Source organism: Cetorhinus maximus, chromosome 17, assembly GCF_964194155.1.
Source record: "Cetorhinus maximus chromosome 17, sCetMax3.hap1.1, whole genome shotgun sequence".
Taxonomy (NCBI): domain Eukaryota; kingdom Metazoa; phylum Chordata; class Chondrichthyes; order Lamniformes; family Cetorhinidae; genus Cetorhinus; species Cetorhinus maximus.
Genome location: NC_135895.1, coordinates 92,288,464 through 92,300,481, shown reverse-complemented (window position 1 = coordinate 92,300,481; position 12,018 = coordinate 92,288,464). Strand labels below are relative to the sequence as shown.

Sequence of the window (12,018 nt, the reverse complement as noted above, 5' to 3'; positions counted from 1 at the left end):
ATGCAAGTGAGTTTTTTTTTTAAAAAGGCAACTGAATTGACAACTTGTAAATTTTTGAAGTCTTAAATGCTTATGCATTTTTACTTTACCAGTTATAACTCTAGTCACATTTTTTGTAAGTGCAAAAATAGTGGCTGCTTTCATCCCTTCATTCATGTTTATCGTAAATAATTGTACATCCTTAAATAGTTTCAATGGGGAATATGCTGCTTGAAATTTGTGTATTTAAGTTTCACATTATGCAATAATATGCAAAATTATATCTCACATGGTCTGCATTTTTCCCCTCTTATTCACCTCCTCCTGCAAGACTCCATTATGCAGATTATGGGCAAGCGCAGTGGCTAATGCAATCATGCTTCTTGTCATTCCAGCTAACATGCCAGAGTGAAGGAACTCTAAATTAGAAAATAGATTCTGAGGATATAAAATGCATTTCAAGTAAATAATAACCTCTTGGAGATGCATGAAAGCTTAAATTGAAACTTAAACAATTTTAAAATTACAAATTGTTTCCCTTGTCAAATCCGAGGTGGCCTGAAACAATTGAAGCTTGATTGAGATTGATGTATTGAATCAGCTTCGAATCATGGTAAAGCAGTTAAGACTGGCAATTCTTCTAATTATTGCATAAAATAGTCCATCTCCATTTCTCTGGGCAGCGGGAAACTGTATAACAATTTCCTTATTTATGAATATTAACATAGGAGTTTCATTTAAGAATGGCTAGGGTCATTTCTGCTGTTAATCTTTTTTTGCATCGTGCTTTTCTCTCTCCGGCATTCCAAATGTCATGCTTTCTATATCTGTTATGTCCGATGACTGCATTTGAACAAGATGGTCCTCTGCTTGGAAAGAAACCCATCTGTATTAGGATCTGCTGATTTAAACGTCCTAAAATAAACTTTGTGATACTTAGGAATTTGGAAAGCATTCCAGTCAGCTTCAAAACTGCCATGGGCTTTGTGTGTTAATCCTTATTTAACCTACCATGTCTCTGCTGACAGTCTGGAAACTTTCATCCCATTGTTGCTGTATAATTAAAGCATTATTCAGAATTGCAGGATAGCTTATTCCTCGATTTGCTTTTCTGAAAATTCTATCATTGTCCATGTTTGTACGCATGCAGCCCAGATAATCGTAATTCTAGGCGGAACAGCTTTCAGTAAATTGCAATGTGTTGAACATTTGTAGGTATGCTAGGTTTTAAAGAAATTGGTCTATGGACCATTTTGTCATCCTCTGACTCTGCATAGCTTCTTGTACAAATGCCACTAGCTCAAACCCTTTGTTATATTATTTTAAGAATAACATTTTGCTGTGTGGTAATCCATTAATTAGTAGGCTTCAGTCAACAAAGTGCTGATAAAGCAAAGACGGGCATTTCTATTTCAAAATCTTAATACTTTGGTAGGAAGAATGCAAAGCAAAATAATGCTTAACTAGCAATAAACTTTTAAACTTTTGAAACTCAAGGATCCTCATACAAGAAACAAAAAGCAGACAGGTACAGCAAGTAATTAGGAAGGAGAATGGCTTGCAAAGGGGCTGGAGTACTGTGCATAGTTTTGGTCTCCTAAGGGAGGATGTAATTGGTACTCTCTACTCCAGAGGGATGTGGAAGCTCTATCGTTGACGATGCTCAAGGCTGAGATTTTTGGGCTCCAGGGGATCGAGGGAAATGGGGGTCGGGCAGGAAAGTGAAATTGAGTTCAAAAATCAGCCATGATCACTTTGAATGTTAGGCTGGCATGAGTGACTTTACAGCCTGCTCCTATTTCTTATACTCAAACCAAAGAGCGATTGTTGCTTTCAAATAGCAATGGTTAGCAAGGCCTTAGGATGTCATCTGTGATTAAGGACCATTTTAGACCTTTTGTGGGAATGCATATCTGTGCTTGTAGGTCTGCTTTTACTACATGAACAATTTCTCAAAGGGGAAAAGATATATTTCAAAAGTTTCCTAATACTGCACAAGTTTGAAGTACAGTAAGACATAAAATCTGCACTTTGCTACTCTGCAGCGTGCTATGTTGCTGCTTTTAATATGCTACAATATGATCAGTCAGGACTAGAGTGTCTACTTGTGTAAAATATGAATATCTTTATCCAGGAGCAGTCAGTTCCAAGGTCTAACCATATTGAATATGAGAAGTTGATTTGTTCAGCAAACCTCCAAATTGTATTTTTTTTGTCTGCTAGTCATCTTAAACCCTGCTGCTTCTCTATAAATGTTTGTTTGGTAGTCTTACCCTTGGGGGTAAAAATTTCTTTCCTTTTACAGGTGCCCTCATCGGCACGTAGGTTGTACCGGGCAGCAGGAAAGTTCCTCAACACTAACAAATTTTGCACAAGATGAGCACTTTGAAGAAAAGGTTAGAAACTGTATTTAAAATTACATTTTTAATAGGTTTGTGATTGCATAGTAGGTTGTAATAACAGTAGAATACTTACAAACTCAAATGCTTGCTTGCTTTAAAGAAAAGAAGCCCAAGAGCTGCTCTTTTCCTATTTATAAATCCATGGCTGCCAAACATAGTTTTAAAAATCATGGTAATTGGGAGGGGGGAATCATATTGCAGACTCCTAATTTTTCACAGCTGTAAATTATTTGCATGTGTAGTGCAGCTATATAATGCAAACCACAATTTGTTTAGCTTTATCTAACTGCATTCTCCTCTGAGCCACAGAGATATTTATTATATGTTAATCTAGCCCAAGCAGGATGTGACTGGTGAATCTGCAGATGTGAAGCCTTCGGATGTCAACGGTCATGTAGATTCATTACTAGAAGACTGCACAAAAGCAAGCCATCAGGTATGTTACGACCAGGTGAGACAAGGGTGGTGGGGGATTGAAGGGCTTCCTTCTTTTCCTTCTCCTTGTTTGACCGCAACAGGGTTTTTGTTTAAAAGAGGGTTATACTTGCCAGCGGTTATACTTGCCAGTTCAGTGTGTACTTAACTGATTACATGCTGTGATCTATAAAGAACCAGTCTGACAGATTTTCTTGAGCTGAACAAAGTAAGGGGCTAGTTTAATACAGTAAACACTGACCTGAGTAAAATATAAAAATACTTCTGACTTCTGCAACACACATACTCAAACCACACACACAAATATAGATTACAGAGTAGGGAAGGATAAATTTGGCCAAATTACAGTTCATAAAAAAAGATAAACAAAGGTCATAATTTGTAGCTTGCCGCCTTGTCCGGCTACAGAGAGGATTCAAGGGCCTTATTCTCGGCGCTGAGGGAGTTTAAAGTTGTAGCTGGTATTTTCTTCTTCTGGAGATGCTGTGTAAAATTGAAGTCTCTCTTTAAATTCTGTGTCTTTATTGCTGCAGTAGACAATGAAATTTAGTAGAAACAGCTCAGTCTATAGATGGGAGAGCGAGAGCTTTCCTTCACTCGTCTGCTGCTGATGTTCTACCTCAAACATGTGCTTCAAACAATCTTGGTCATGTGATTTCTCTCTAACTGCCAGTATTTTTAAAAAAATTGTATTTTCTACTGATAACTCTCCAGACGAGCTAATAAAGTTATTTTAGTTAAAAAAAAAATCAAGATTTTTTTGCCAAGCAATTAACCTTTTGAAGATTCATTTTCCATTGTTGAACATTGAGGATGCCTCCATAGATACCCTTGATAAGGCGGGAAGAGGGTTGTTTATAAATCCCCAGGGAAGCTAATGTCTGTAATGGAATTCATAGACGTGTTGTCTTTGTGGGGATTTAATTAGATTAGATTCAGCTATCTTTCTGTAGTTTTGAAATAATTTTTGTCTGTCTCAAAGAAAATCTCTTTTTAAAAGTCCCAATATTTAGCAAAAGCACATCTTAGCAGGGAAGATTTAGCCAATTGTGATTTTCTATCCTAACCTTAATAATAACCTGGAATTGTTAGCTCTGTACATTCATTGTAAATTACTCAGTATTTTTAAGGTTGAAATTCAGTTGCTTTCAAAGCAAAGAATTGACTTCTTAGCCAGACATTTGTACCACCTAGTTCCTAGCTTCTTGTCTGTCTGACAGGTGTAGTTATGCCACCAGCCATGTGAAATACCTGCAGAAGCCAATTTTGTCCTGCTGCGTGAAGGAGATCATGAGAAATAGGGGAGGGAATAAAAATGACTAGTGATGTTGATACAGTTCTAGAGTGGAATGTGCTGTAACAAGCAGATGCATTGTATTCTGAACATTCTGACCAGAAGGAAGTAAATGATATCCTATTAAATTCCTTCTGTAAAATTTATATTGGGAGCAGATACAAATTGTTTTCATAATGTTATGAGAATATTTTGTTAGTAAAATATTAAACACTAAGCATGATGATCACTACTTTCAGATTGCAAAAGGTATGCTCATTAACCACATTCCTTTGACAATGAACAACCTGTGATGAGCTACTGTCTCCATCTCGTAGGATCATACAGTTGAGTCCAGCAGACTGTCGGCTTGAGTTCCTTGGTAACAGTCTCTTAGGTTTAAAAACAATTTTACTGTGTTGTTTTTTTTAATTTCATACCAATTATTTTATTAAGCTCTTTGGTATCATGACAAATTTCACACTCCTCCTCCTGTGGGCACTCTTGTTTTGTGTTCCATAGCCATCCTTGGACTCTTTTGTAGCTTGTACAAAAGCCCATTATTCGCACACAAGCCATCAGCAGCTAATGGGAGGCAGTTTGGCGACTGCAGGGAACCTCGGTTGGTAACAATCTGGTCATCACCCAGCAACAGCTCATCTGAGAAGTTTGAGGATTCACTGTGCCATTGGGGAGCCAGTATAAATAAATTAATTTTGAAAAATGTAGGACACACTAATTATACAACTACAGATATTAATGAACTGAAGGTTACTGGATGGCATGATAAATTTGTATTCAGTCCTTTAACTTCTGTGACCCAAGTTGAAACCAGCCTGCACTTGAGGTAGTGTCCTGTGGTTAACACAGTCCTGTGTGAAATTAGATTGGACAATTTCCATTCTGTTTCTCAGTAGAAGTAAGGTACAAAACTGACCATAATTTGGTGCGCAGTGGCATTTTCACTAAGATCACAAGGATGGTCGGTGTGTGAAATGAAAAAAAACTTGCACAAATGCATTAAAGAGAGGGGTCTTCTAAGGTGAGGGATAATTAGAGGGAGTTTTTAGTCTGGATCTGGGAACTGCTATACTTGAGCAGGGAGTGAGAGATGGTAGGGGCTGCAAACAAAAGCCTATATTTCACTAGAGTTGAGGATTGAGATGAGAATTTCAAATTGAAGTTTTGTAACACAGCCAGCATAGTGGGTGGGAGATAATGGTCTGATGGTTCTTCACATGGGACAGGGCACAGGCAACCTTTACCTATTTCTATAATCTTGTTTGCTAATAGTTGAGGCAGGTCATTCCATTTGAGGCTGCTGCCCATATACTAACTTGCACCAAGTACTATTCACCCATTTTCCCCTGTGCTTACTAACCTACATTGGCTCTCAGTTCAGTCCAGTCTCTTTTTAAAAAAAATACCCATCCTTGTTTTCAAACCTTTCCAAAGCCTTAATTTTTGATTGATTAAGCTCTTGTGAAACACCTTGGGATGTTTTACTATGTTAACAGTTGTCGTGGCCCATGTAGGTACCAATGACATAGGAACTAGGAAAGAGGTTGTGCAAAGTCAGTATGAGAGGCTAGGTACCAGATTAAGAAGCAGAACCTCAAAGGTAATAATCTCTGGATTATTACCTGAGCCATGTGCAAATTGGCAAAGGGCAAATAAGATTAGAGAGACAAATGTGTGGCTCAAAGACTGGTGTGGGAGAAGTGGGTTCTGGTTTGTGGGGCACTGGCATCAGTATTGGGGAAAATGGGGGCTGTACCATTGGGATGGTTTATACCTGAATTGTGTTGGGACGAGTATCCTCGCAAATTGTGTAACTAGGGAAGTAGAGAGGCTTTTAAGCTAATCAAGCTTGGGTAGAGGTAGCAATTCAAGGTGTAGAGTGAAGACAGGAGAGCAAAATAGTAATATGAGAAATGAGGGTCAGAGAATGGCAGGAAGGGACAGAGAAAAAACCTAAGAATACATCAACAGTCAAGACTAGATGTTACAAAGGTAACAAAAAGACAAAGCTGAAGGCACTCTATCTGAATGCATGTAGTATTCATAACAGTAAATGAATTGATGGCCCACATTGAAGTAAATAAATATGACCTGATAGCAATTACGGGGACTTGGCTGCAGGACGACGAAGAGCGGGTCCTTAATATTGAGGGGTACATGACATTCAAGAATAGGAAGCTAGGTAAAGGTGGACGAGTAGCACTGTTAATCCAAGAGGGCATTGATGCAATCGTTAAAGATGACCTTGGTTCAGGAGATCAGGATGTAGATTCGGTTTGGGTGGAGTTGAGGAATAGTAGGGGGAAAAAGTCATTAGTGGGAGTGGTCTACACCCCCCCCCCCCACACACACACACACACACACACACACACACACAAACAACAGTAGCCACAGTGTATGTGAAAAACTTATGTGCTTGTGATAAAGGGATGGCAATAATCATGGGTGATTTTAATCTACACACAAACTGGAAAAATCAGATTGGTAGTCGTAGCCTGGATGAGGAGTTCTTAGAATGCTTTCAGAATCACACACAATCTCAGAATCACAGTGCAGAAGAGACCCTTCGGCCCATCAAGTCTGCACCGACACGAGAGAAACACCTGACCTACCTACCTAATCCCATTTACCAGCACTTGGCCCATAGCCTTGAATGTTATGATGTGCCAAGTGCTCATCCAGGTACTTCTTAAAGGATGTGAGGCAACCCGCCTCCACCACCCTCCCAGGCAGTGCATTCCAGACCGTCACCACCCTCTGGGTAAAAAAGTTTTCCCTCACATCCCCCCCTCCCCCCCGAAACCTCCTGCCCCCCACCTTGAACTTATGCCCCCTTGTGGCTGACCCTTCAACTAAGGGGAACAGCTGTTCCCTATCCATCCTGTCCATGCCCCTCATAATCTTGTACACCTCGATCAGGTCGCCCTTCAGTCTTCTCTGCTCCAACGAAAACAACCCAAGTCTATCCAATCTCTCTTCATAACTTAAATGTTTCATCCCAGGCAACATCCTGGTGAATCTCCCCTACACCCCCTCCAGTGCAGTTTCAAGAGAGTTTCTTAGAGCAGCATGTTCTGGAACCAACCAGAGAGAGCAGGTTATATTAGATTTGGTATTGTATAACATGACAGGATTAATTAACGACCTCGGAGTAAAGGCATTCCTAGGTAGCAGCAACCACAATATGATTGAATTTTGCATCTAGTTTGAAAGGGAGAAGAGTGGGTTTAAGACTAGTATCTTAAACTTGAATAAGGGCAACTATATGGGGATGTAAGCTGAGCTAGCTGAAGTGAACTGGGAAACTAGGCTAGAGGACAGCTCAATAGGAAAGCAGTGGCAGTCATTTAAGGGGAAATTTCAGAGTATTCAGGATAAGTACATTCCTACTATTAAGACAAATTCTAAGGGGAGGACTCACCATCTGTGGTTAACTAGAGATGTTAAGGAAAACATCAAATTTAAGGAAAAGGCATACAATTCTGCAAAGATAAGTGGCAGGGCAGGTGATTGGACAGAATATAAAGAATGACAGAATGAGTAAAAGGTTATGCAGGAAAAAGAAGTTAGAGTATGAGAGGAAGCTAGCTAGAAATGTAAAAATGGATAGTAAGAGTTTCTGCAAGTACTTAAAAAGGAAAAGAGTAAGTAAAGTGAGTGTTGGCCCTCTAGAGAGTGACAGTGGAGAGTTAATTGTAGATAATAAGGAAATGACAGAAGAAATGAACAAATGTTTTGCTCTGTGTTCACTGTAGAGGATACAAAGACGTTGCAGTAATAGCTGCAAATCAGAAGGTGAACGGGAGAAAGGAACTTGGTGAAATTGAAATCACTAGGGAAATGGTACTGAGCAAATTGATGGAGCTGCAGGATGACAAGTCTCCGGGTCCCGATGGACTACACCCTAGGGTCTTAAGAGGTGGCTAATGAGGTAGTTGATGCGCTGGTGTGAATTTTCCTCTATTTAAGAAGGGAGGGAGGCAGCAAACAGGAAACTATCGGCCAGTTAGCTTGACGTCTGTCATTAAAGAGGTTATAGCTGGGCACTTAAGAGCTCAAGGCAATGGGGATGAATCAGCATAGTTTTGTGAAAGGAAAATCATGTTTAACCAATTTGTTGGAGAGTAGATAAAGGGGAGCCTGTAGGCATACTGTACTTGGATTTCCAGAAGGCATTTGATAAGGTGCCACATCAAAGATTATTTTGGAAAATAAAAGCGTATGGTGTAGTGGGTAACATATTAGAATGGATAGAAGATTGGCTGGCAGAAAACAGAGTATGCATAAATGGGTCTTTTTCTGATTGGCAGGATGTGACGTGTGACGTCCCACAGGGGCCTTTACTGGGTCCTCAACTTTTTATGATTTACATCAATGACTTAGATGAGGGGAGTGAAGACATGGTAGCTAAATTTGCAGATGACACAAAGATAAGTAGGAAAGTATGCTGTGAAGAGGACATGAGGTTGCAGATGAATATAAATAAATTAAGTGGGCAAAGATCTGGCAAATGGAGTTTAATGTGGGAAAATGTGAAATTGTTCACTTTGGCAGGAAGAACAAAAAAAGCAGAGTATTACTTAAATGGAGAATAGCTGCATAATTCTGAGGTGCAGAGGGACCTAGGTGTTCTAGTACATGAATCACAAAAAGTTAGTAGGCAGGTACAACAAGTAATGAAGACTAATGGAATGCTATCCTTTGTTATGAGAGGGATTGGACATAAAAGTAAGGATGTTATTCTTCAGCTATACAGGGCCTTGGTAAGAACACTTCGAATACTGTGTGCAGTTTTGGTCTCCTTATTTAAGGAAGGATGTAAATGCATTGGAGGTGGTTCAAAGGAGGTTTACTGGATTGATACCTGGAATGAGTGGGTTGTCTTACAAGGAAGGGTTGGACAGACAGGGCTTGTTTCCATTTACAAGGTGGATGTTGAAAGGATGTTTGCTCTTGTGGGCGAGTCCAGAACTGGGGGCACTGTTTTAAAATTAGGGGTCACTCTTAGGACAGAGATGAGAAATTTTTTCTGAGTGTTGTGCAACTTTGGAATTCTCTGCCTCAGAAGGTGGTGGAGGCGGGGTCATTGAATATTTTGAAGGCAGAGTTAGATAGATTCTTGCAGCATCGGTGGAGAAGAAATCAGTTAACGTTTCGAGTCTTCATGACCCTTCGGCAGAACTGAGCGTAGTTAGGAGAAAGGTGAAATATAAGCTGGTCTAAGGTGGGGGGGAGAGAGAAGTTGAGGGTGTGGTGATTGTGGAGATAAGCAAGCAGTGATAGGAGCAGATAATCAAAAGATGTCACAGACAAAAGGATCAAAGAGGTGTTGAAGGTGGTGATATTGTCTAAGAAAAGTGCTAATTAAGAATGGAAGACAGGATACTCAAGGTACAGCTCTAGTGGGGGTGGGGTGGAAAGACTAACAAAGTTTTAGTTTTAGATTTAAAAATAATGGAAATAGGTGGGAAAAGAAGAATCTATATAAATTATTGAAAAAAAAGGGAGGGGGGAGAAACAGGGTGGGGATGGGGGGGAGGGGAGTTTAAGATCTAAAGTTGTTGAATTCAATATTCAGCCCGGAAGGCTGTAAAGTGCCTAGTTGGAAGGTGAGGTGCTGTTCCTCCAATTTGCGTTGGGCTTCACTGGAACAATGCAGCAAGCCAAGGACAGACATGTGGGCAAGAGAACAGGGTGGACTGTTAAAATGGCAAGCGACAGGGAGGTTTGGTTATATTTCACCTTTCTCCCAACTACACTCAGCTCTGCCGAAGGGCCATGAAGACCCGAAACGCCAACCAATCTCCTCCCCACCGATGCCGCCAGACCCGCCGAGCCCCCCCAGGCAACCCTGCCCCTGTTTTGGATTTGCAGCATCCGCAGTAGCTTTTAGCTTTCTGTTTTTATCTCTGTAGATAGATTCTTGTTAGGCAAGGGAATCGGAGGTTATCGGGGTTAGATGGGAATGTGGAAATCGAAACACAAGATGATCGTCCATGATCTATTGAATGGCAACAGGCTCAAGGGACCAAATAGTCTACTCCTGTTCCTATTTCTTATGTTCTTAACATTGCTATAAAAATACAAGTTGCAGAAAGAACGTTTTAAGTTGTTTTGCTATTCTGAGAAGAGAAAATCTTTCAAAATGGAAAGCTTCAGATCGCCAATCTTCAAATGGTGGTTCATCTTTACAAATATTATCTTTAAAATGCCAGATGAACTGCCTTATTTTGCAAACTTCACAGTGTAATTGCCATAGCAGCTGAAATGCATTTCCATGGCGGGAGAAGTTTGTTATAAGCTTGGATTTCACAATTGGCAGTAAAGGAACACCACTCGCATTTCACCTTGCTGAAGTTGCACATGCAGTTGCATGCATTTCTCAATGTGGGTTTCCTCCATTCTGCCATCTTTTCAGCATGGCGCCCTCTTAGAACTACCTTAGAGGTTAGAGAAAGAAACAACCAGCCTGATTGAAGCATTTTCATCGAGACACAGAGCCCATAACAGGAAGTGTAAAGCGTGAAATATAGGGCTGAAACTTCTGAGCTCTAGGGCAGTGGAACTGGGGTTCCCTAGGACCCCCGCCCCACCAGAAGTTTCCAGGTCAGGATTGGACGTCTTTGCTCCAGGCCCCTGACTGGCCAACCGTCCCGTCCCCACCCCCCCCCAGCAACTGAAAGCCTCAGGAGCGCACTGCCCTGCATAGTGTTCTCCTAGCCTGAGTTGGAAGATCCAGCGAGGCAGGTTCGAAAAAGTTTAAAGGTAAGTAGGAATGGAGTGGCAATCTGATTTCCATTCCGTGGAAGTTCAGGCCTCTAAATGTAACCGATGTACAGAACGTGAAACACAGACTAAGAAATAAAGATTGAATTGAAGGAGAGAGCGATAGAGATTGTTGGAGATTTACATTTTCATCACTAATTTTCATTTGAGGAATGAGATTCCACACGCAATTAATTTGTCAAAGCCAGGAGGATTGTTCAGTAGGTATCACTTAATATGCAGTTTTAAAAGCTCTTTTTCTGCTGTTTTTAATGGAGAACTGGGCACATATAGCAAGTTCGTGCTGTTGCAGTTATTTCAACGGGAGGACTGCAACAGCCTACCCTGTGGAGAAGCAGGGTATCTTTGACAGCTGCTTTCAGATTTCCGCAGTTAACTGCCTGATGGACAGAAACTTCTGTATGATTTATCCCTCCAATAAAAGTGAGGACTAATGGCCTGACTGTTGTTAATGTAAAATTTGAGACATTGTATTGTTAATCAGAATTATAAGTGAAATCTGGTACCGCATGACAGTTATGCAACAAATGCACTGAAGAAAGTGTCATGCATGCATTGTATCCACATCGGGCTCCTAATTAAACACGCATATTAAAATAATGTTTTACCTTTAACATGAACCTTTCTTTATGCAGCATGTGAATTCTGAACAGTCTGATTTTCCTGAACCTGGACTGGAGCCTTCTATAGGACTGGAGGAACCTGCTTCTAGTATAGCTGCTAGTACTGATAACATTTCCAGTTCGACTACCTCAGAGAACTCCTCATTCTTGCAGAATAGGCAAGTGTTGCGCTCTAAATTATCATGTGTTTACTCAGAATGCAGGACTAGCTGCACTGGAACCACCTTGTTTACAACTGCTATCCATAAATATAACATTTGACACTACAATAGATATGACATAGTAAGAGCTGTTTAAATGTGATGTAGATCACAAATCAAGTAGCTATTTGGGAGTGTAAATTTTAAAATAAAAGCATTTTTCATAAAGCTGTTTTTTTTCCAGGTTTTCATGTAGTTATTTATTATTTGATGCCACATTTCAATCAATGATCTAGTCTGACTTCCATTTGATCACTTCCCTTTAAAATTTTGAATAACCAACATAATGTGAAGTTTCC

At 40.2% G+C, this 12,018-nt stretch overlaps 1 protein-coding gene across 2 annotated transcripts in view; it reads left to right on the top strand.

Moving 5' to 3' along the window:
* The window catches only part of suco (SUN domain containing ossification factor), a 73,698-nt gene that overhangs the window by 23,892 nt on the left and 37,788 nt on the right, over nucleotides 1-12,018 (top strand). For both annotated transcript variants that reach the window (XM_078561573.1, XM_078561572.1), the window contains exons 2-4: nucleotides 2,285-2,375; nucleotides 2,716-2,817; nucleotides 11,532-11,677. In XM_078561573.1, coding sequence (XP_078417699.1) covers nucleotides 2,285-2,375; nucleotides 2,716-2,817; nucleotides 11,532-11,677 — 339 coding nt within the window. The remainder of the gene's footprint in view (nucleotides 1-2,284; nucleotides 2,376-2,715; nucleotides 2,818-11,531; nucleotides 11,678-12,018) is intronic.